Source organism: Lithobates pipiens, unplaced genomic scaffold (genome assembly GCF_037356315.1).
Source record: "Lithobates pipiens isolate NorthernLeopardFrog02 unplaced genomic scaffold, aLitPip1_a1.2 Scaffold_25, whole genome shotgun sequence".
Taxonomy (NCBI): domain Eukaryota; kingdom Metazoa; phylum Chordata; class Amphibia; order Anura; family Ranidae; genus Lithobates; species Lithobates pipiens.
In genome coordinates this window covers 161,153,637-161,179,731 of record NW_027507787.1, presented here as the reverse complement: position 1 = coordinate 161,179,731, position 26,095 = coordinate 161,153,637, and the positions used below count along the sequence as shown (strand labels likewise).

The 26,095-nt window shown below is 47.6% G+C and overlaps 1 protein-coding gene across 5 annotated transcripts in view; it reads right to left on the bottom strand.

Annotated features, from left to right (window-relative positions):
* Window positions 1–26,095, bottom strand: part of SORCS1 (sortilin related VPS10 domain containing receptor 1) — a 1,028,639-nt gene that overhangs the window by 72,971 nt on the left and 929,573 nt on the right. For all 5 annotated transcript variants that reach the window (XM_077455080.1, XM_077455083.1, XM_077455081.1 and 2 more), the window contains exon 23: window positions 11,615–11,746. In XM_077455080.1, the coding sequence (XP_077311206.1) occupies window positions 11,615–11,746 (132 nt within the window). The remainder of the gene's footprint in view (window positions 1–11,614; window positions 11,747–26,095) is intronic.

Below are 26,095 nucleotides of genomic sequence, written 5' to 3'. Positions count from 1 at the left end.
GATACTGGTGGTTATGGAGGTGGCCCCTCCGGTATCGAGGAACCTGCGGTCTGCCATACTTTATCCGGAGGTGGTTTCAGAGAAGTTGCGGAAGGAGGTGACGCTGGGGCGTGTCGCTGGCCCATTTAAGGATTTCTGCGGCATCCCCGCCGGTGGTGCGATTGCTGCGACACTTGTTCCTTCGCTGTATGCAACTGAACATATTTGTACATGCAGTGCATTTGCCGGGGGTTGAAAACGTTATAGCTGATACACCATCTTGTTTTCAGTGGGACAAGTTCCGGGAGTTGGCTCCCGCAGCGGAGGAGCACGGGACACCCTGCCCAGAGAGACTGTGGAGGCTTGCGTTGGAAGAATCGCCGACTGGATCAGAAGGTCAGTGAGTGGGGGAACGTGGTCGGCATACGAGAGGACATGGGCGGAGTGGGAAGCCTTGTGTGGACAGGTACAGGCGGAGGTGCGGGATCATTGGCTGCTGGTGCTGTACTTTGTCACTCGGAATCTGGAAGATGGTATATCGATATCCAGTGTGGGGCAGAAGTTGGCTGGTTTAGCGTTCTGGTTCAAGCTGAGAGGTGAGCCGGATTGGACGAAAGACTTTTGGGTACGTCAGGCGGTGAGAGGTTATCGGAAGGGTCGCCAGGTGAAGGACGACAGGAGGCCGGTGTCTTTTGAATTATTGGGCAGGATTTGTGAGAAGCTGCGGGTGGTGTGTGCCTCGGGGTACGAGTTTTTGTTGTTTAGAATCGCGTTCGTGTTGGCCTTTTTTGGGGCGTTCCGCATAGGGGAATTGGTCAGCCCTTCTAAACGGGGGCGGGGAGGTTTGTTTATGGAGGACGTCGCTTGCTTGACCGACGGAGTGACCATGACGGTACGCAGGTCTAAAACAGATCAGGGCGGTAAAGGCAAGGAAGTTGTGGTTTTCGCAATTCCGGGCTGTCAGCTGTGTCCTGTTCTCGTCCTGCGTGAATTTCTTGATTGCTGACTGGCTTTGCTGGGTCCGTTGCTGCTGCACCATGGGGGGGGGGGGGGGGATATTTGTTGTGATTCCAATTTATAGGGGTTTTTCGGAAATGCCTGCAGGCATTGGGTTTAGGGGGGGGGGGAAGTTTTCCTCCCATTCGTTCAGGATCGGGGCCGCGACAGAGGCGGTTAGGTGGGGATTGGATGAGGAATCGGTTAAAAGGATCGGCCGGTGGGAATCGCGGAGGTTTCAGTCCTATGTTCGACCGGAGCTGGTATGTGTGTAGTTGGGTAGCGATGGGGGGCTGTCGGCATGGGTTTGTGTTAATACTCATACTGTGAATGTTATTTGGTTCTTTGTTTTTCTTTCTTTCAGGTGGTCCACCAGGGTTGGTCTGGATTATGGGTCACTCGTATGTGTGCTGGGGAGCTAGGAGGGGTGATGTCCGGCCGGACGGTCGGCAACTGGGCATTTCAAGGCAGGAGGCTTACCTGAAGTGGTTCGGTTTCCCACGCATGCTTTGGAGCAGGATGGTTCTTGAGGTGCATTGGTTTGCGGGTTTTGATAGGCCCCCGGACGTTTTGGTCTTACATTTAGGGGGCAATGATTTGGGCTTGCACACCAAATTAGACATTACACGGGACATCAAATATGATTTCCTACGCCTTAGGGCGGCTTTTCCTGGGATGATCATAGTGTGGTCAGACATGGTCACCAGGTCCACATGGAGGTTCGCCAGGTCCGTAGATAAGATCAACAAGGCCAGGAGGAAGGTGAACCAAGACGTCAGCCGTTTTGTAGTTCGCAATGGGGGGTTGGCTGTGCGACATGTACAGCTAGAGGTGAATACATGGAGGTACCTACGTACAGATGGGGTTCACCTGAACGACGTGGGGATTGATCTGTGGTCCTTAGGTCTCCAGGGGGAGATCGAACGAGCTTTGAGGGTGTGGAGGTGCGCGCAAGGTTAAGGTTTTATCCTTGCTTGCTATGGCGGATGTTGGTCGGTGCAGGTAAAGGAAGATAACCCCTCTCCACAGAGAAGTTGATGCGGGACCCATTGGAGATATGGGCTCGTTGCTGAAGCCATATAACAATGGTTATATGGAAGATGGTGAATGGGGGGCACTGCAGTCAAAGAGTTGTTGGCCTCTGAGCTAGCATATCAGCTTTAGGCCTGGTACAGTTAATACGATCGCAGTGCCGGTTGATTGGTATGTTAATGGGGTGGGGAGAGGGAAGGCCCTGCTGAAGACCAACGTGTTTTTTCAGTCTATTCAGTTAAATGATAAGTTCATTGTTGGTTTTGATATGTTTATTATATGTTTTAATTAATTAATAAAGAGGCTGCTACGGCCACTAATTACTCCAAGTTAAAAGTGTGGTCTCTTTAATGGGAAAGTTGAAGGATGTAATTGGGTGGCTGGGTAGCTAGAAGTAAGGTGGGCAACATCAGTTATACTATACTCAAGAGAGCTCGGAGACGGACCACGCAGGGGGGTAGGCGTAGAGCGGGCATGAAGAAAGTTAACTGGGGCAAGCAAGGATAGGCTGCTAGAATTAGGGGACGGGGCTTAGCACCACGAGGAGAGAGCGCAGCCCGCCCCAGCGTCAGTCTTTTGAGGAAGTTTCCCACCCTTCCTCCCTTTTAGCCTACACCGAATGGGGACAGTGTACTGTGGGGAGGGCGATAGAGCTCCTTTCGTTCTTGGGAGGTGTTAACATGTTTTTGCTTTCAGAGGTAGGTGTTGGATGTCGTAGCGGTAGGCGGATGTTGGTCGGTGCAGGTAAATGAAGATAACCCCTCCCCACAGAGAAGTTGATGCGGGACCCATTGGAGATATGGGCTCGTTGCTAAAGCCATATAACAATGGTTATATGGAAGATGGTGAATGGGGGGCACTGCGGTCAAAGAGTTGGTGGCCTCTGAGCTGGAACATGGTAAGGGGGCGGGGTCACCATGTGACATCAACCCATGTGACCAACCCATGTGACATCAACCCATGTGACACCGCCCCATTGTCCCTATATAAGTGGCAGCGCAGGGCGGCTCTGGCATTCCGGCCGGAGAGAGCGTCGTGTCAACATCTCCTGGAGAAGAAGAAGAAGAAGAACGGAAGGCGGCGGCGGCGGTGACAGAAGACCGGGCCACCGCCTGTAAAAGAGCTATAAGAAGGCGCGGTGGCCCGGCAGAAGAACCGAAGAGGGGGACAAGACCCCCGAAGTCGGGAGAAGAGGCCGGCGGCGGGGAGGAAGAAAGCCGGACTCCTCCGCTAGTAAAAGAGCTACAAGAAGATAGCGGAGGAGTCCGGCGAGAAGACCCCCGAAGACGGAAGACCCCCGGAGCTGTGCAATAAAATATTTTTTCCCTGTGTTGTGTTTTTTTTTTGTACTTTTTTTCCACAGGTGAATGGGTAGGGGTACATTGTACCCCATACTCATTCACATAGGGTGGGGGGCCGGTATCCGGGGGCCCCCTTATTAAAGGGGGCTCCCAGATTCCGATAAGCCCCCCGCCCGCAGACCCCGACAACCAACGGCCAGGGTTGTCGGGAAGAGGCCCTTGTCCTCATCGACATGGGGACAAGGTGCTTTGGGGTGGGGGGGCCGCACGCCCCCCCTCCCCCAAGGCACCCCCCCATGTTGAGGGCACGCGGCCTGGTACGGCTCAGGAGGGGGGGGGGCGCCCGCTCGTCCCCACCCCCTTTCCTGGCCGGCCGGGTAGCGTGCTCGGATAAGGGTCTGGTGTGGATCTGGGGGGGACCCCCACGCCGTTTTTTCGGCGTAGGGGGTTCCCCTTGGAATCCATACCAGACCTAAGGGCCTGGTATGCTCTCGGAGGGGGAACCCACGCCAAATTTTTTCAGAAATTTGCCGTGGAGTTCCCCCTTGAGCTCATTCTCTGCTTGGCCTCGGCAAAAGTCGCCTGGCCTGGGGCGACTTGTAAGTCGTCCCAAGTCGGGCTTGAAGTCATCACAAGTCGTTTTGAAGTCGTCCCAAGTCGCGCTGTGATCTTAACTCAAGTCGTGTCCAAGTTGCCTGACTCAAGTCGCCTACAAATCGTGTTGCCCCTGTGTGAATGGGCTCTTAGGAGCAGTTGAGCATTTTTTTCAGCTGCCCCTGAACTCTCCTCTATCTTATCTTATCAGTATATGTACACAGAGTCATTCATAGTCATTTCCAGGCAGTTTAGTTTAAAAGCATGTTTTGGAAAGCAAAAAAATGTGTTCAGGACGGATGTTCAGGGGCAATTTAAACGCCAAACACCTGTAACAGCTTGTAAACACGGGAACTCGCACTTAGCTGCATTTTGTTTACAGGCATTTGATTACATTTTTGACTATTTGAGAAAAAAAAATGCTTCTAAATGCAAATGCAGCTAAACGCGGCATGCAAACGCAGCAAAACTGACATTTTTAAATGTTGGTTACTATCTGTCAAGTTAAATAGTTCAGGAGAGGTTGTAAAATGTCCCATGTACATTAAGCCTAATGCAGCGTACACACGACCAGACATTTCGGTAGACTAGGTCTGACGGTCTTCCGACGGACCAGCGCACAGACGAACGGTTTTCCCGATTTTAGTCCGTCGGATAGATTTGAAACCTCTTCTATTTTTAGGTCCGTCTGATTATTTTTTCTTCTAAAAATGATCGGACTAGCCCACACACAATCGGATTATCCGACGGACTAATCCCTTCAGACCTAGTCTGCCGGAAAGTCTGGTCCTGTGCATGTGGCATTAGACTTTTGTGATGACTGCATTTGTTTTCTTTCTAATGCCTTGTACACATGGTCGGAAATTCCAATGGAAAAAAGGTCCGATTGGATTATATTGTCGGAAAATCCGATCGTGTGTGGGGTCTATCTGACTTTTTCCGTTGGAAATTCCGACAGAAAAAATTTGAGAGCAGGATCTCAAATTTTCCAACAAAAAAATCAGATCGAACTTTTTCTGATCATTTGTAGAGAATTCCGATTGGACAAAGTCCCACGCATGCTCAGATCAAATTACGAAAACCAAAGCTATTGGCTACTAGCCTCAGCATAGTCCCGTCGTAACAAACGAACTACATCACGTTCCGAACGATCGGAAATTCTGACAACTTTGTCCGACCGTGTGTATGCAACACAAGTTTCGGACAAAATCCGTCGGAAAAAATCATACAGATTTTGTGGTCGGAATGTCCGACCGTGTGTACAAGGCATTAGGCTTTCTTTCTGCTATTTTTATCTGGCCAGAGAGTCTGCCATTTTTCAAAAGAACAAGCTCTTTTGCAGAAGTTTCAGACACAGGAATGAGACAAGCCATTCAACAAGCAGGGGTGCTTATAATGATCAGTTTTATTTATTTATGTGAAACCTTTACATCCCCCCACACACACCCAAAAAAAAAAAAAAAAAAACTATGCTGTGATTATTTATAAGGCCTCATACACACTGGACATTATAAAAACGCCAGTAGTATTAGCTGTGGCTCATAACCGCTTTTTCAGATCCTTGCACTCACGAGCAAAGACAAACGCATAAGTCCGTTCCGCACGCATATGTAAACTGTGATTGCATGTCAGAGCGAGAGCAATAATTTTAGCACCAGATCTATGTAACTCAAAAATTGTACCCTGAAAAGCCTTTTAAAAGCGTTGCCTATGAAGATTATTAAATACTGGGCGTACACAATTTAACCACTTTCAGACCGGACCAATTTGCTGGTCAAAGACAGACCACTTTTTGCGATTCGGCACTGAGTCGCTTTACCTGACAATTGCGCGGTCGTGCGACGTGACTCCCAAACAAAATTGACGTCCTTTTTTCCCCACAAATAGAGCTTTCTTTTGGTGGTATTTGATCACCCCTGCGGTTTTTATTTTTTGCGCTATAAGCAAAAATAGAGCGACAATTTTGAAAAAAACGCATTATTTTTTACTTTTTGTTATAATAAATATCCCCCAAAAATATATAAAAAATTTTTTTTTCCCTCAGTTTAGGCCGATACGTATTCTTCTACATATTTTTGGTTAAAAAAATCACAATAAGCGATTATTGATTGGTTTGCGCAAAAGTTATAGCGTTTACAAAATAGGGATAGTTTTATAGCATTTTTATTAATAATTTTTTATTGTTTTTTTTTTTACTAGTAATGGCGGCGATCAGCGATTTTTATTGTGACTGCGACATTGTGGGGGACCCATCGGACATTTTTGACACATTTTTGAGACCATTGTCATTTATACAGTAATCACTGCTATATAAATGCAGTGATTCCTGTGTAAATGACACTGGCAGTGAAGGGGTTAACCAGTGGGTGGCAGTGTAGGGGTTAAATGTTCCTAGGGGCGTGTTACTAACTGTGGGGGGGTTGGGCTTTCATTTAGTGAACACTGATCTCTGCTCCAATCACATGGAGCAGAGATCAGCGTCACTAGTTGCTAGGCAGAATGGAGAAATGTTGTTTACAACGGCACTTCTCCATTCCGTGAGACGATCGCGGGGATGCCCGCGGCGATCGAGTCCGCGGGTCCCGCGACCGGACTCACGGGGGTCCCGACCAGCGCGGGAGTGCGCCGCCAGCGGCGCGCTCCCGATGGCAGGGCGGCAAATTTAAAGGGACGTACATGTACGCCCATTTGCCTGCCCGTGCCATTCTGTCGGCGTACATCGTCGTGCGCTGGTCGGCAAGTGGTTAAAAGCGTGAGTTAGCAATTAATTTATTCGGTGTAACATCATCTTTTATATTTTACAAAAATGCAATAAAATTCATTACATTTTTCTCAAAAATTGTGTTTGATAAACCGTTGCGTGAATATTGTGTGACATATGGCCAACATACGTTTCTCTTGGGCCTTTGCTTTCAGAAAATATATAATGTCTGGGGATTCTAAGTAATTATCTAGAAAAAAAGGCTGATTTTTAAGGGCCGTACACACCAGCGACATGCAGTGAGGTGAGTGGCTGGTGAGGCACTGGCTAGTATCAGAGCCAGATACACACAGGTTACATACGCTGCGAACGTTAGAGCCAGAGCAATAATTCTAGCACTAGACCTCTGTAACTCTAAACATTTAGGCCGCGTACACACGCGCGGACTGTTCGCCCAACCTTGTTCAGCAAACAGTTTGTCAAACAGTCCGCTCAAAATTTGCATGAGCGGACTTGCCCACACACGAGCGGACTGTTTGACGAACAAGGTTGGGCAAACAGTTCGCTCAACTTTTGAAATGAACGGACTCGCCCACGTAAGGAGGAGGCAAATCCGCCCATTTCGAGCGCGTGTACAGGTAGGCGGGGCCCGCGAAGGAGACGTCGCGGGCTCCGCCGCCTGGAATGGGCTTAAAGGGGAACCCCAACGCCGAAAAAAATCGGCGTGGGGGTTCCCCCCCAAGTCCACACCAGACCCTTGTCCGAGCACGCTACCCGGCCGGCCAGGAAAGGGGGGCGAGCGAGCGCGCCCCCCCCTCCTGAGCCGTACCAGGCCGCGTGCCCTCAACATGGGGGGGTGCCTTGGGGAAGGGGGGGCCGCGCGGCCCCCCCACCCCAAAGCACCTTGTCCCCATGTTGATGAGGACAAGGGCCTCTTCCCGACAACCCTGGCCGTTGGTTGTCGGGGTCTGCGGGCGGGGGGCTTATCGGAATCCGGGAGCCCCCTTTAAGAAGGGGGCCCCCGGATACCGGCCCCCCACCCTATGTGAATGAGTATGGGGTACAATGTACCCCTACCCATTCACCTGTGAAATAAAGTACAAAAAAAAACACAACACATAGAAAAAGTATTTTATTGCACAGCTCCGACGAGCTCTCCGGCCGGAATGCCGGGGACGCGCTGTGCGGTCACTTATATAGTGACAATGGGGCTCGGTCACATGGTATATGTCACATGGGTTGGTCACATGGTGACCCCGCCCCCTTACGATGTCATAGTCCCCATGTGACATCAACCCATGTGACCAACCCATGTGACATATACCATGTGACCCCGCCCCATTGTCACTATATAAGTGGCAGCAGAGCGCGTCCCTGGCATTCCGGCCGGAGAGCTCGTCGAGTCAACATCTCCAGGAGAAGAAGAAGAAGAACAAGAAGAAGAACAAGAACGGAAGGCGGCGGCGACGACATCGGCGACAGAAGACCGGGCCACCGCCTGTAAAAGAGCTACAAGAAGGCGCGGTGGCCCGGCAGAAGAACCGAAGGCGGCGACAGAAGAACGGAAGACGGCGACAGAAGACCGGGCCACCGGACCAGGCGCGGTGGCCCGGCAGAAGAACCGAAGAGGGGGACAAGACCCCCGAAGTCGGGAGAAGAGGCCGGCGGCGGGGAGGAAGAAAGCCGGACAAAAGAGATACACACACATAGCGGAGGAGTCCGGCGAGAAGACCCCCGAAGACGGAAGACCCCCGGAGCTGTGCAATAAAATATTTTTTCTATGTGTTGTGTTTTTTTTTGTACTTTATTTCACAGGTGAATGGGTAGGGGTACATTGTAGGGCGACGACTTTCACATAGGGTGGGGGGCCGGTATCCGGGGGCCCCCTTCTTAAAGGGGGCTCGCGGATTCCGATAAGCCCCCCGCCCGCAGACCCCGACAACCAACGGCCAGGGTTGTCGGGAAGAGGCCCTTGTCCTCATCAACATGGGGACAAGGTGCTTTGGGGTGGGGGGGCCGCGCGGCCCCCCCTTCCCCAAGGCACCCCCCATGTTGAGGGCACGCGGCCTGGTACGGCTCAGGAGGGGGGGCGCGCTCGCTCGCCCCCCTTTCCTGGCCGGCCGGGTAGCGTGCTCGGACAAGGGTCTGGTGTGGACTTGGGGGGAACCCCCACGCCGATTTTTTTTCGGCGTTGGGGTTCCCCTTTAAGCCCATTCCAGGCGGCGGAGCCCGCGACGTATACTTCGCGGGCCCCGCCTACCTGTACACGCGCTCGAAATGGGCGGACTTTCCGAGCGGGAACAGTCCGCTCATTTCGAAAGTACAGCGGACAGGCCCACACACGGGCGGACTGTTCGCTCAAACACAGTTTCAGCGGACAGTTTTTCGGAATTTCCGAAAGACTTTGTCCGTCCAACTGTCGGCTGAAACTGTCCGCTGAAGCCCCACACACGAGCGGACTGTCCGCCCAAACACTGTTCAGCGGACAAGGTTGGGCGAACAGTCCGCCCGTGTGTACGCGGCCTCAGTCTGTAAAAAAAAATAAAGATTCTACAAGTGTGTGCAATCTTAAAGCATGACATGTTAGGTATCTATTTACTCTGCGTCATCTTTCATAGTATACAGAAAAATCAGGCTAATTTTAGTGTTTTTTATTTTATTTTTTTTATTCATGAAACTATTTCTTTCCAAAACAAAATGCGTTTGAAAAATGACTGCGCAAATACTGTGTAACATAAAAAGTTGCAATGACCATCATTTTATTCCTTAGGGTATCTGCTAAAATAATATATATATAATGTGTGGGGGCTCTGAGTAATGTTCTAGCAAAAAGATGATGGTTTTTACATGCAGGAGAGAAGTATCAGAATTGGCCTGGGATTAATTACCATAAGTAAGTAATATACAAATAAATATATATTATTTTTATGGTAAGTTACTATATTTTCAAAAACTGTACTTAAGCAGATGGCTTAATGGACAAATTACTGAAGGTTGAATTTATAACCAGTAATTTCACAGTAAATAGCTAAATAATAAATTATTATCTTATAACATAGCATAAAGATATACGGTTTAGCGTGTACCTCTTTAGTAGCAGCAGATTCTCATTCTCTGTCTCCTCTGCCCTGTACACACGGTTGGACTTTCCAACGGAAAATGTGCGATCGGATCTTGTTGTCGGAAAATCCGATCGTGTGTGGGCTCCATCTGACTTTTTCCGTCGGAATTTCCGACACACAAATTTGAGAGCAGGATCTAAAATTTTCCAACAACAAAATCTGATTCCGATCGTGTGTAGACATTTCTGAAAAAGTGCCACGCATGCTCAGAATAAATTACGAGGCGAAAGCTATTGGCTACTGCCCTCTTTATAGTCCTGTCGTACGTGTTCTACGTCACCGCGTTCTGAACAATCGGATTTTCCGACAACTTTGTGCGACCGTGTGTATGCAAGACAAGTTTGAGACAAAATCCGTCTGAAAAAATCCGACGGATTTTGTCATCGGAATGTCTGACCGTGTGTACAGGGCATAAAGCGGAGTTCCACCCAGAAATGGAACTTCCACTGATCGGATTCCTCCCCCTTCTGGTGTCCCATTTGGCACCTTTCAGGGGGGGAGAGGGAAGCAGACACCTGTCAAATCCAGGTATTTGCTCCCACTTCCGGAGAAAGAGCGCTGCACATTGTGCGGCGAACTATGCTATTTCCGCCCCCCCCACCCGCTGATTTCTGAGAGACACACAAGTCCCAGAAGGCAGCAGGGAACATTCAGAACATGGAACTCGCGCATGCGCAGCAGGGAACCAGGAGTCTTCATGCCTGGATCTCTTATCAGGAATGGCGGCGGCAGCACTCGTAAGTCGATCGGCTTCAGGTGCTGACATTGCGGGCTCCCTGGACAGGTAAGTGTCCATATATTAAAAGTCAGCAGCTACAGTATTTGTAGCTGCTGACTTTACATTTTTCCCAGGCGGAACTCTGCTTTAACTGTGTAAGAAAAACATGGGATTGTGGGTAAATCTTATACCCATGAACCCATGTTTTTTTCCTTGTAGTTAAAAGGGTTGGGCTGGAAGGGATCATGTGTCTTTTACACACATGCTGCCTTCTATGACACTGCAGTGAGAGGTGTGCCTCCACTGCAGCATTTTTAATGGACAGCTTGGGCCAATGATACTTTACCATTGGTCCAAAACACCAAGCTGTCCATTGAGCTCAGTGCCGCTGACAAGAAGTGAGGAGAGGCACTGTGAGCTCATCCTCTCAGTCTGCTACAAACAGAATGTGCCAGCTTGAATTTAAACTGGCCGCTCTGTATGTAGTTTCTGAGAGGCTGCACAAGGGGCCCCGTACCTCTGGAACCATAGATGATAGGAGCCCCAGTGGTGGGGTAGGACTTCAGCTACCTACCCTTAAATTTTTTTTTTATACTCTGCCTCCCATGACTACTCGTCCCTGGTACACACAGCCTGAATATCGGCATAGGCCAGTTCAATAGAAACCGTGTGTACAATAGTTGGTCCAACAAGAAGCTAGCCATTCAGCCAGCTTCTGTCAAAGAGACATGACCGAAAAAGGTCTCAGTTGGTGGCTTCTGTTGGCGGGGGGGGGGGGTCTCCCTGTCAGAACACAGAAGGGAGATTGCTGTACTAACATCGGATAGTTAGTACAATGGCTCCTCCCGAGCTCTTCATGTGTTTTTTTTTGTTGAGCCCGCTGGGTTGAGTAAAAAAAAAATAATAATAGTGTGTACCAGGCTTAACATGTATGAGAGAAATGTCAGAATGAGCTTGGGCAGCTAGTGGTTAAAGAATATTTAAATGTGTGGTGGATGCTGTAGAATTAAACAACCTGGCAATTTTCTCTAATCTTGGTGAGATCTCAGTGATGTGTCCATTATGTAAATAAATACATTTTTAAAAAGGCCAACAGGATAGATGACTAAAGGGCCACCATGAACAAAACGTAAACCCTACAAAATGATTGTATTGTATAATTATATAGTACCTGCGTCAAATCTTCTGTTTTCTTCTTGGCTTCCCCTGGGCTGTCTTGGTGGGGCAGAATAAACAACTCAGCTGAGGTCGGTAACCCTGGTAAGATGGCAACCAGAATCTGCTTACTGTTGATTCCCGTGGCCTGCACAGAAAGACAGAGGTAAATTGACATAAAAAAACACAAACCAATCAGAGCGACTTCAGATGTGGTCCATCCCCAAGGACACCTAATATACAAACCAACCACAGTCATGCTGAAAGTAAAATAAAACCACAAATGTTGGGTTGTCACCAGAACAGGAGTAGAGGGGAAATCTTCCAATGGGGATACCAGTTCTGGTGACAACCAGGGATTCCCGAACTTTAAAGAGATTTCTTTGCACTTCCTGTTTTGGATATGTGCCAACAAGTAAAGAGACATCTCCCCAGTGACACAAAAGAAGAACCGACGGGTTATAACCTCTCTTTATTCAAAATAATAATAAGAAAAAGTTTTGCTTTTAGTTCTTTAGGCTGGGTTCACATTGCAGCGATGTGGGAAAGCCGCAAATCCGCGACGGGTTCCCGCATCGCATACCTCCCGGCGGCAGTTCACACTGCCCTATGTGAACTGCTGGGAGTGTCAGTGAAATGTTAATGACACCCCCAGATCAGTTCGCATATCGCAGTGCGATCTGCAAACTCGGACATGAATTGGATCGCATGGTGTGAACACCCATGCGATCCGATTCTGCTGCGGACCAAAAAAAGGGTCCTGTGCGAGTTTGGACCGGGTGCGATGCGAATTCAGCCATACTATCTGTATGGCTGAACTCGCATCGCACAGAGATCGCATGTGATTTGCACTGCAGTGCAGTGCGAATCACATCTGATTCTCGTCAACGCTGCAGTGTGAACCCAGCCTTAATGCCATATTAGATTTTATTTTTGACCCATAGCTTCATCCTTTGCTGTCTTGAATCTTCTGATAAATGAAAGATAATAAAGCCATATCATCTAGCATACTGTTTTCATGCTATTCCCTACTATAACTCAGGACGCTCAGGAATCCAGACACTTTTTTAGCCCTCAATCCGGTGAGGTCATTAGGAGGAGCATCTCACTGACACCTCTATCACAAACCAGCAATGAATTCAGATCACTGGTTAGTTCATATCCTATTGTTCCATCTCATGTTGTGGAATGTAATAGGTCAACCCCTTGGCTGCAGATAACAGCAAGTATGTAACTAATTAATGTTATATGCTTACACAATACCAGGGGTCTCTAAGCTTACATCATGGTGCCCATCAAAGCCCCCCCTTACATTAAGGACCTTAAACAGAGCCCTCCTTATAAGAGAGTCCCCATTAGAGTTCCCCATTGCACCATGGTCCCCCCCTTACATCACGGTGTCCATCAAAGTCCCCCCTTACATAATGGTCCTCATCAAAGAGTTCCTCCTTATATCAGGGTCCCCATTAGAGTCCCTCCTTATATCAGGGTCCCCATCAGAGTCCACCCTTACTCCACAGTCTCCATTAAAGTCCCCCAATACATCATGGTGTCCATCAAAGTCCCCCCTTACATAATGGTCCTCATCAGAGACCCTACTTATTTCAGGGTCACCATCAGAGTCCCCCCTTACACCATGGTCCCCATTAGAGTCCCCCCATACATCATGGTGCCCATCAAAGTCCCCCCTTACATCATGGACCCTAATCAGTGCCCTCCTTATATCAGGGTCTCATCTGAGTCCCCCTTTGCCATGGCCCCCCCTTACATCATGGTGCCCATCAAAGTCCCCCCTTATATAATGGTCCTCATCCGAGTGCCTCCTTTCATCGTGGTCTCCATTAGAGTCCCGCCATACATCATGGTGCCCATCAAAGTCCCTCTTTACATCATGGACCACAATTAGAGTCCCTCCTTATAGTAGGGTCCCTATCAGTGTCCCAACTTAAACCAGTGATCCCATAAGAATACCCTCTTACCTCATGGTCCCCATCAGAGCGCCCCCGCTACCCAGATCATGCTCCTTATCAGAGTCTCTCCTTACATCATCCCCCCCATCAGAATTCCCCCTTACATCATGGTTCTCATCAGAATCCCACTTACACCAATGCCCCCATCAGAGTCCCTTCTTACATGAGGGTAGACATCAGATTCCCCCATTACATCATAGTCCCCATCAAAGTTCCTCTTTACATGATGGTCCCCAATCATAGTCCCTCCTTATGTCAGAGTCCCCATTAGCACCCCCCTTACACCAGTGTTTCCATCAGAGTCCCCCTTTACATTAGTGTCCGCTGATCTGAATCCTCTGTCTGTGCACGGATTCTGAGGACCCGGCATCATTTGGAAACCCCCCTGGCCCAATACTAATAAAGATTGGCACCTGCTATTGTTAGTACAACCCCTATTTCCCCGAATCCAGCATGTTGTGTGGTTGTGCTTTTATATTGTCACATTTTTGCACATGTCCCCTAGTGGACATAAAATTGGCAGTGCCAACAAAAACAGGTATGTCCACTGTTTTCAGAGAGTCAGTCCAGCTGATGCTCTTGGGAAGGCATGTAGGGAAGAACTGGGTGAAAAAAGGGATGGTGAAGATCAGAAACTGGGAAAAGGATGAAAAAAGTTTATTTAACCACTCGCCCTCCAGAAGATTTACCCCCCTTTATGAGCAGGCTATTTAACTGACAATTGTGTGGTCGTGTAAGGATGTACCCAAATAAAATGTATGTCCTTTATTTCCCACAAATAGAGATTTTTCTTGGTGGTTTTTGATCAGAGTTTTTCTTCTTTTTTTTTTTTGGTTGCTATAAACAAAAAAAACAATATTTTTTACTTTCAGCTATAAAACATACTCAATAGAAACGTTGAAAAAATCGAATATTTTCATCAATGTAGGCCAATATGTATTCTGCTTCACAATAAGTTTGCGCAAAAGTTATAGCGTCTAAAAAAATATATATATTGATTGGTTTGCGCAAAACTTATAGCGTCTACAAAGTATGGGAGATATATATATATATTTTTTTTATTACATTTTTTTTAATGGCGGCGATCAGTGACTTATAGGGGGACTGCGATATTGCGTTGGAGAAATTGAACACTATCTGACATTTTTTGGGGACCAGTGATACTAATACAGTGATCAGTGCTAAAAATATGCACTGTCACTGTACTGACGCTGGCTAGGAAGGTATTAAACATCTAGAGCGATTACAGGGTTAACTTTGTGCCTATCTGGTGTTTTCTTACTGTGGGCGAGGTGCTTGTACTAGGGGAAGGCATGGATCTGTGCCCCTGCTTTGCAGGAACACAGGATCCATGCCTTCTGTACTGACAGAACGGCGATCTGCATGGCTTACAGATTGCCATCCTCCCTCTGTACCGAATGATCAGAGGGTTCCGGTGGACATCGAGTCCGCAGTACCCACTGATCATCTCCTGCTTAGGGATGAGCCGAACACCCCCCTGTTCGGTTCGCACCAGAACCTGCGAACAGACCTAAACTTCGTGTGAACTTTAGAACCCTATTAAAGTCTATGGGACTCGAACGTTCACAATCTAAAGTGCTAATTTTAAAGGGTAATATGCAAGTTACTGTCCTAAAAAGTGTTTGGGGACCTGGGTCCTGCCCCAGGGGACATGGATCAATGCAAAAAAAAGTTTTAAAAACGACCGTTTTTTTCAGGAGCAGTGATTTTAATAATGATTAAAGTGTAATATTCCTTTAAATTTCGTAGCTGGGGGGTATCTATAGTATGCCTGTGAAGGGGCGCATGTTTCTGGTGCTTAGAACTGTCCCTGCACAAAGTGTCATTTGTGCAGGAAAAAAAGTCTCTTAAAATCACTTGCGGCTAAATTGTCGGCTCCCGTAATACAGAGAACACTCAATGAGTGTTCTCTGTATTAGCCGACAATTCATTCATTCATTGATAAAAAAAATAAAAAAATAAAGTGTGGGGGTTCCCCTAAATTCAATTACCAGGCCCTTCAGGTCTGACATGGATATTAAGGGGAACCCCGTGTCAAATTAAAAAAAAAATTGACGTGGGGGTCCCCCTAAATATCCATACCAGACCCTTCAGGTCTGATATGGATATTAAGGGGAACCCCGCATCAAATTTTAAAAAAAATTGACGTGGGGGTCCCCCTAAAAATCCATACCAGACCCTTTATCCGAGCACGCAACCTGGCAGGCCGCAGGAAATGAGGGGAGGACGAGAGAGCGGCCCCCCTCCCTCCTGAACCGTACCAGGCCACATACTCTCAACATTGGGAGGATGCTTTGGGGGTCTGTGACCCCTCAAAGCACCTTGTCCCCATGTTGATGAGGGCAAGGGCCTCATCCTCACAACCCTGGCCGGTGGTTGTGAGGGTCTGCAGGCGGAGGGCTTATCAGAAACTGGAAGCCCCCTTTAACAAGATCCCGCCCCCCCTGTTTGAAATGGTAAGGGGGTACAAAAGTACCCCTACCATTTCACAAAGAAAGTGTCAAAATGGTTAAATAAGACAAACACACTTTTGAAAAATTCCTTTATTAAAAATAAAAAAAAGATTCCAGCGGTGGTAATCCACTCTTGCTATCCAACGACGAATCTCCGGTCCAGCGATGGATGATCATATCCAGCGACGGGGGATCTCTCAGTCCAGCGCTGTCCATACATCCTTCTTCTGTCTCCATTGCGGAGACACTGCTGAGATCCCAGCGCTGACGTTTCTTATATTAGGAGGGCGGGGCCACTCGTCACCTGACCCCGCCCCCTCTGACGCTGGTGAAGGGAGCCAGGGGTTCCCCAGTGACGTGTGGGTGACCCCGCCCCCTCTGATGTAACGGAAACCTGCGTTACATCAGAGGGGGCGGGGTCACCCACACGTCACTGGGGAACCCCTGGCTTCCCTCTCCAGCGTCAGAGGGGCGGGGTGAGGTGACGGGTGGCCCCACCCTCCTAATATAAGAAACGTCAGCGCTGGGATCCCCGCAGTGTCTCCGCACTGGAGACAGAAGACGGATGTATGGACAGCGCTGGACTGAGAGATCCCCGTCGCTGGATATGATCATCCATCGCTGGACCCCGGAGATCTGTCGCTGGATAGCAAGAGTGAATTAGCACCGTTGGAATCTTTTTTTAATTTTTTTTATTTTTAATAAAGGAATTTTTCAAAAGTGTGTTTGTCTTATTTAACCATTTTGACACTTTCTTTGTGAAATGGTAGGGGTACTTTTGTACCCCCTTACCATTTCAAACAGGGGGGGGCCGGGATCTGGGGGTCCCCTTGTTAAAGGGGGCTTCCAGATTCTGATAAGCCCCCCGCCCGCAGACCCTCACAACCACCGGCCAGGGTTGTGAGGATGAGGCCCTTGTCCTCATCAACATGGGGACAAGGTGCTTTGAGGGGTCACAGACCCCCAAAGCATCCTCCCAATGTTGAGGGTATGTGGCCTGGTACGGTTCAGGAGGGAGGGGGGGCCGCTCTCTCGTCCCCCCCTCTTTTCCTGCGGCCTGCCAGGTTGCGTGCTCGGATAAAGGGTCTGGTATGGATTTTTAGGGGGACCCCCACGTCAATTTTTTTTTAAATTTGATGTGGGGTTCCCCTTAATATCCATATCAGACCTGAAGGGTCTGGTATGGATATTTAGGGGGATCCCCACGTCAATTTTTTTTTTAATTTGACACGGGGTTCCCCTTAATATCCATGTCAGACCTGAAGGGCCTGGTAATTGAATTTAGGGGAACCCCCACTCTTTTTTTTTTTTTAATCAATGAATGAATGAATTGTCGGCTATTACAGAGAACACTCATTGAGTGTTCTCTGTATTACGGGGAGCCGACAATTTAGCCGCAAGTGATTTTAAAAGACTTTTTTTCCTGCACAAATGGCACTTTGTGCAGGGACAGTTCTAAGCACCAGAAACTTGCGACCCTTCACAGGCATACTATAGATACCCCCCAGCTACGAAATTTAAAGGAATATTACACTTTTATTGTTTCACTTTAATCATTATTAAAATCACTGCTCCTGAAAAAAACGGCCGTTTTTAAAACTTTTTTTTGCATTGATCCATGTCCCCTGGGGCAGGACCCGGGTCCCCAAACACTTTTTAGGACAGTAACCTGCATATTACCCTTTAAAATGAGCACTTTAGATTTCTCCCATAGACTTGTATAGGGTGTTCCGGCTTTTCGAATTTGCTGCGAACAGCCCAAATTGTTCACTGTTCGCTGAACAGGTGAACAGGCAATGTTCGAGTAGAACATGAGTTCGACTCGAACTCGAAGCTCATCCCTACTCCTGCTGTGTATAATCACGTTCGCACCCCTGACTCAGAAGTGTGGGATACTAGGTAAGTGATCCAGTGCAGCCATGCCATTTTGCCACTATATCTAAGTTATAGGGTCGGCAAGTGCTTAACCACCCGTCGACCACTCACAGTAAATATATTGCGAGTGGGCAGCAGGTACAGGTACAAATCATGTATATGTGCCTTGTGGGTTTGGGGCATGCCCCCAGCTGACCCATGCTGTGATTAGACACAGCACAAGTTTGGCTGCAGATTTCTGGCTGATCAGCTTTGTCCAGTCACACACAGAATTCTGTGTACACAGAACAGCGATCTGGCTGTTTCTATTTCCTGAAAAGCAGGAAGAAAAAACAGTGAGCTCAGAAAACAAAAGCAGCACACATTACACATTGTTAGGCACAAAGTTAACCTTGATTGCTCCTAGATGTTAACCCCTTCCCAGCCAGTATCATTGGCACAGTATCAATGTACAGTATTATCACTGATCACTGTATTAGTGTCACCAGTGACATCAGTGTCAGTTAGTGACCCTCCCACCCAGTGTCTGTTAGCACCAGATTATCCACCACCCTATCACAGTCACATTAAAAATCGCTGGTCTCTCCCATTACAGCATAGCATCTGTAGCTGTGTAAACTTCCAGTATATACAGTATATATATATATATCATAGTTTGTAGACACTATAACTTTCACACAAACCAATTAAAAAACATTTATTGGGATTTTTTTTTTTACCAAACACATGTAGCAGAATACATTTTAGCCTGAATTCATGAAGAAATTCGATTTTATTGGATATTTTTTAAAGTATAAAATAAAAATTTTGGTCTTTTTATATTTTTTACATAAAAAAAACCCCCAGTGGTGATCAAATTCCACCAAAAGAAAGCTCTATTCGTGTGAAAAAAAATTATAAAAATGTAATCTGCGAACAGTGTTATAACCAAGCGATTTCCAGGTAAAGTAGCCCAGTGCTGAATAGTAAAAATTGTTCTGGTCATGAAGGGGGGAAAACCTTTTCGAAGGTCAAGTGGTTAAAAAAAAAATGTTTATGATATACAGTGCACAGAGCAAAACTAATTGTCATCCAGCTAGAATTTACATCTACTTTAAGGGGTTAAACTGATGAAGCTGGCAGCCGGGGGCCGACGCAGAGGCGTAAAATTGGCTGCCGATGGCTGGAAACCAGGAGCCAGCCGCTTTCCCGCTGCGTTCTGTTTGCAGACTGCAGGTTTAAATCTTGACCATTTTAATTAGCAGACAGAATTTAGGTTCAAACGCAGCTGGCACCCGACTCGTGGCAAGGTGCACCTGTCCCCCAGAGGAGCCACTCACGGGAATAGAAGCCAAGCATGCGATTTGCCGCTCACACTAGCTGATTAATTGCCATTGCTAGCCTGGCTGAGCATCCAGGCCGCCTCTGGGTATCGCGGCAGAACAGGGGATGGGGCCACAGGGCTTTCTGCCTCCCAACTTCTCCTCTCTTTAACGACGGCGATTCAAAATTGCAAAAAAAAAAAAAAAAAAGTGGCAAGGAGAAATTTCCTCCTCTGACTTATTTCCCCCCCAAGTCCCTTCAATAATGCATAGAGGTGCTTTATGAAATCTTGGGAGGAGAGACGGTCTCCAGCAAGTTACAAATCAGCTGTGTAAGGGCTAAACAGATGGACGCCGGGCTCAGCGGGCCAAAACGCGGTGCGCACGTAGCATGTTCTTTAATCTCTCAACTGGAAATACGTGACTCCAAAAATAGGCAGATCCCTTGCTGCCACTTCTGCCTTCTACACAAAAGTTTCTCGTTAGAGAGATCCAGATTGCCAGCAAGGTAACGGGGAAATAACAGCTGCAAGGAAGCAATTTCGACTAACAAGAGGGGAATCTTTTTTTTTTTTTTGCAGAGGGAACGAATTAAGGGAACTTCACACTCAGACGTTAAAACAGACACTTATCAGGACTGGTCACAAGTCTGCTTGGACATTTCTAAATAATGTTCATCTAACATTATTTCCCAGGAGCATGCCTACAAGGTTTTAACACAATGGCACCTGGTTCCATCTACAGTATCTCATAAAAGTGAGTGCACCCCTCACATTTTTGTAAATATTTTATTATATCTTTTCATGTGACAACACTTTAGTGAGATACTGTAGGATAGTGCACGTCTAAACAAGTGCTTCATGGGTTGTAATGCAGTTCACGACTTTAGGTGCATCTGGTGGATGTCTGTAAGGGAAGTTTGGCTAACAGACGTGCACCTGCACACAAGCACGGGCACACCAGTGTGTATGGGCACATGCGCGAGTGCGCACAGATGCGCACCAACGCACGCGCACAGATGCGTGCACATGCACACAGATGCGCGCCGATGCGCACGCACGAACACATGCACGCACACATGCACGTCTGTGCGCCAGGTAGTTTATTTAAACGGAACACTGACGCATGAGCCTTGCTAAGTGGTCTTTTAGCTGCTACCTATTACCTGTATCTGATCTGTTCTGGCGTTCCTGTGTTTGACCCGGCTTGTACCTGAACCTTATCTAAATGCGGGCTGGTCTCGCTGACTTGTCCCAGATTTTGTTCACTATTGGGTGCCCAGCAGTCAGGCACACAGCATTTCTCCAGTCTCTCAACACAATAACGAGGCAGCAAGATTATTTTTGAAATTTAATGCTGATTAAACTTTGTTGGGGGGGGGGGGGAGAGTATCTAAACTCTTCAGGTTTGACTTCTTGTGATAAAAGATAAGTGGACATACAGCTCAGGGGTAGGGTTGCCACCTGTCCAGGATTCACCCGGACAGTTCGGGTTTTAAATCATCTGTCCGGGTTTCAGTCCATCTGAAACCCGGACACATTATTCAGACCAGGCTGTGGCTCCCCAAGTAACCCAGATTGTCATACACAAATCTGTTGCCACTGCGGGCAGCTGTTTGAGGTCAGGTTCGGCATCACTGAAGGGTGGGTTGATGATGTCAGCAAGAGCAATTTGGCTGCATCCCAGGCCTTTTATAATCCTATAGTGTTTACTGAAAAAAGAAAGAAAATATTGCCCTGTGCCGCAAAAGTGTTCGGGTTTGACTTGAAGAAAAGGTGGCAACCCTACTCAGGGGACTCCCACTATAGAAGAAGCCCTGAGGCTGGCCATACATTATACAAGTTTCTTGTGCAATATTCCTTCAAATTTACCAAAACCATATAATATGAGGTCAAACCTAAACACTTTAGATTTGTATGCAATCAGGCATGCCCTTGCACTACATAGTTGAAGCTAAGTATAAAGGAAATTTAATAAGAAACATGTATAATGTATGGCCAGCATAAGCCAGCAATTTCAGAATAGTCTCTTCTAGGTTTAAGCAATCACAATCATTAGGATCTCTTTATGATCCCCTACTCAATGTGTGCCTGTATACATGGATGCCTCCTTCCAGAACCAGCCAGACCCTGTGCTGTAAGCCCCCAGGCCAGACACTAAGGCCGCGTACACACGCGCGGACTGTTCGCCCAACCTTGTCCGCTGAACAGTGTTTGGGCGGACAGTCCGCTCGTGTGTGGGGCTTCAGCGGACAGTTTCAGCGGACAGTTGGACGAACAAGGTCTTACGGAAATTCCGAAAAACTGTCCGCTGAAACAAGGTTTCAGCGGACTGTTCGCTCGTGTGTAGGCTTGTTCGGCCAACTAAGTCTCGCGCATGCTCAGAAAGGATTTCCACGTCGGAAGGTTGCATTGCAGTGTATAGGACGTCGTATTTTTCGTCCCGTTGTACGTGCCGTTCACGTCATCGCGCACGGTTTCAGCAAACTGTTCGTCCGTCGTGTGTGGCCATGTCCGTCCATGCTAAGTTTGAGCGGACTGTTTGCCGAAACTGTTGGACGGACAAAGTTGGGCGAACAGTCCGCGCGTGTGTACGCGGCCTCAGTGGACTCTCCAAACTGTTCTCAGCAACTTAAGAGATGAGCTGAGACCCCAATGAAACTCCTGCAGTCTTCAACCCACTTTTCCAGAAGGGCAACAGCCCTTCAGTTTGGGTCTTCTCCTCCAGGACAAGGACCCTGCTGTTCCAGGCCCCATACTATTTATGCACACCTCTGTCCCATTCTGGCAATCCCCTTGACCAGGGATTAACTGAGGCTGTATGAGTATTCAGCTCAGGGTCTGCCCTTTCCAACTCACTATATTCTAGAACTTACTAGAAGACAGGGAGGAGTAGTTGAGCCTGCACCAGCTAACCAGCAGGACCCAAAACATCCAAAACCAGTCACTCCAAACCACCAAACCTCTGCTACACTGGCTACAGAGGAGACAAAAAAACTAAATTCACCTATATCTACTACCATGGACCACCCTTTTTTTTCTCCTGTATCTCTGCCTCCCTTCTGATTTCTCTCTTAAGCTGTACTCTGCCCCTATCCTTATGATCCCTTTATGCCGCGTACACACGACCAGACTTTTTGACAGCAAAGGTCCGACGGAACGAGTCCTTCGGACAATTCGATCCTGTGTGGGCTCCATTGGACCTTTGCTTGCCAAAAATGCGGCGGACTTTAGAAATAGAACATGTTTTAAATGTTTCCACCGGAACTCCGCTGGACCGAGAAATCCGGCGGACAAAAACCGACGCTAGGGCAGCTATTGGCTACTGGCTATGAACTTCCTCATTCTAGTCCAGTCGTACGTCATCACGTTCGAATCCGGCGGACTTTGGTGTGATTGTGTGTGGCCAAGTTCGTTCATTCGGAAAGTCCGTCGGAACTCCGCCGAAAGTCAGTCGGAAAGATCGCCGGACCTAGTCCCTCGAAAAGTCTGGTCGTGTGTACGCGGCATTAGCCTCCTGATCCATGTTACCTATCTGCAAACCTATTACTCACTTGCTTCACCTTATCCTTGAACATAATTCCACCTTTGCCATAACTCAATTAATATCCCTTTCTGCAAAAAAAATAATTTAACAGTCTTCCCCAGGTCCTCAGCTCAGCTCCTGCTGAGGCCTAGACTGTAACCCACACCCTCCTTTGCAATCTTCTCCAGGCCCACGGGCCTCTCTCCTGCTGAGGCCCAGACTGCAATCCTTTCGACCCCTTTCACACCACACCACCCATGGCGTCGGCGGTAAAACACCGCTATTTGTAGCGACGCTTTACCGCCGGATTTGTGGCGCATTTCGGCCCCTAGTGGGCGCTTTTACCCCCTGCTAGAGGCCAAGAAAGGGTTAAAACCACCAGCAATACGCCGCAATAGCGGCGGTTTGCCGGCGGTATTACAGCGCTGCCCCATTGATTTCTATGGGGAGCAGCGGTGGAGGAGCGGTAAACACACTGCTCCTTCACCGCTCCAAAGAAGCTGCTGGCAGGACTTTTCCCTGATGTCCTGCCAGCGCACCGCTGTAGTGTAAAAGCCCTCGGGCTTTCACACTACAGATAATGGTGCAGCTTTTTTAGGGCGGATTGCAGGCGCTATTTCTAACAGTATAGCGCCTGCAAAACGCCCTGGTGTAAAAGGGGTCTAACTCAGTAATGCTGCCTGCAGGGCCAGCAGCCTCAATATAACTGGAACCCTCCCTGGAGGGTAAAGAACACTCGGGAATTGACTTTCAAACATTTATCACATCACCAGCCACCTTCTGGACACCTCCTTTTGGGTCTTGGCTGGGGCATGATAAATATTATTACTGGGCAGTTGACGTTCTGTCCTATATTCTGGAAACTTCTTCCAGAAGCAGGTGTGACAAATCAAACACCCAGCTAGGAAACCCTGACCAGATAAAAACAATCAATTGCTCTGCCACTAATTATAGTGAAGTCAAAAATAAATGTAGCACTACCCATGTAGGTGTTGCAAATGACAGGGTTCCCAACTGCTGCACAGCCAGGCACACAACAACTTCTGCTTTCATCCAGATACAAAGAACAAGTATCTCTGCCTCCCTTCTGATTTCTCCAATCATAGCTCAGGCTGTGTAGTACACGCCCCACACTATATAAGGCCGCCAGCACGGCGGCCTTGTGTAGTGTGTTGGCATCTGTAGCAGTTAGTGGGCGTTCTGTGTACCTTCAACACAGTATACACTGATCGTTATCGGACGATTTTTCGTTCTTGCTCTTCTGTAGTGGTTGTTGTCTGCGTGCCCTGACCGCAGTATACACCGCTATATTCACCTATATATCTAGCGATATATCTATCTTTTATAATCAAGCTGTCAGTCAGTGTTAGGAGATTGTGCGTGCTGTCTGCGTGCTCTGAACGCAGTATACACCGCTATATCCACCTACATAGCTAAATATCTTGCTCGTTTTAAATAGAGCTTTCATTCAGTGTTAGGAGATTGTGCGTGCTGTCTGTGTGCTCTGAACGCAGTATACACCGCTATATCCACCTATATAGCTAAATATCTTGCTCGTTTTAAATAGAGCTTGCAGTCAGCGGTAGGAGATTGTGGGTGCTGTCTGCATGCTCTGAAAAAGACGGACGGCAAAACAAATTATACAGGGGTGATAACCCTTCCCTATGTTTTCCAAAAAGCTTAAAAATCGTTTTTTTTGACTGGAGCTACACTTTAAGAATGTACCGGTTGAAAATTACAAACTGATTCAACTTAACACAACAAACCTACACAGTCCCTGTCTTGTTTGCACCGCCTGTATACTGCTGTTCTGAGTATATAGGGCCTGGGGGCCATACGCATTTCCTTTTTTTAATATGGGTACGGGGTTCCCCTTAATATACGTACAAGACCCAAAGGAGCTGGTAATGGGCAGGGAGGGCTACGCATGTCATTTTTCTCAATGGTTTTCAACCATATTGCAGGAACCAGATATAACATTAAAACCGCAAGCAGCTTTAAATGACGTTATTTCCGTTAAATGTCATTTTGTGCAGGGACTGTTCTAAACACGGAAAACACGTGGCACTTCACAGGCATACTACAGACACCCCCCAGGCACCATATTTAAAGGAATATTTCACTTTTTTTCCCACTTTAATCGTCATTAAAATCAGTGCTCCCGCCAAAACGGCAGTTTTTAAAAGTTTTTTTTGCATTGACCCATGTCCCCTGGGGCAGGAGTCAGGTCCCCAAACCCTTTTTAGGACAGTATCTTGCATATTAGCCGTTAAAATTAACACTTTTCATTTCGAACGTTCGAGTCCCATGGACTTCAATGGGGTTCTAATGTTCGTACGAATTTGGGGTCCGTTCGAAAGTTCTGGTGCGAACTGAACCGGGGGGGTGTTCGGCTCATCCCTACACATGAATATGCTTTGATCTAAACCATTTCATTGTAGCTCTGGCTGTATGTTTGGGGTTGTTGTCCTGCTGGAAGGGGAGCCTCCACCCCACACTTAAGTCTTTTGCAGACTCCAACAGGTTTTCATCTAAGATTGCCCTGTATTTGGCTCCATCCATCTTCCTATCAACTATGGCCAGCCTCCCTGTCCCTGCTGAAGAAAAGCATCCCCACAACATGATGCTGCCACCATCATGTTTCACAGTGGGGATGGTGTGTTCACAGTGATGTGCAGTGTTAGTTTTCTGTCTCACATAGCATTTTGCTTTTAGTTCAATTTTGGTCTCATCTGACCAGAGCACCTTTTTCCACATGTTTGCTGTGTCCCCCACATGGTTTCTCACAGACTGCAAACAGGAATTCTTATGGCTTTCTTTCAACAATGGCTTTCTTCTTTTCACTCTTCCATAAAGGCCAGATTTGTGGACTGAACGACTAATAGTTGTCCTGTGGACAGATTTTCCCACCTGAGCTGTGCCTCTCTACAGCTCCTCCAGAGTTACCATGGGTCTCTTGGCTGCATCTCTGATAAATGCTCTCCTTGCCAGGCCTGTCAGTTTAGGTGAATGGCCATGTCTTGGTAGCTTTGCAGTTGTGCCATACTCTTTCCATTTTCGGGTAATGGATTGAACAGTGCTCCATGAGATGTTCAAAGCTTGGGATATTTTTTTTATAACCTAACCCTGCTTCAAACTTCTCCACAACTTTATCCCTGACCTGTCTGGTGTGTTCCTTGGCCTTCATGATGCTGTTTGTTCACTAAGGTTCTTTAACAGACCTCTGAGGGCTTCACAGAACAGATGCATTTATATTGAAATTAAATTACACACAGATGGACTCTTTTTACTAATTAGTTGACTTCTGAAGGCAATTGTTTCCACTAGATTTTGCTTAGGGGTATCGCAGTAA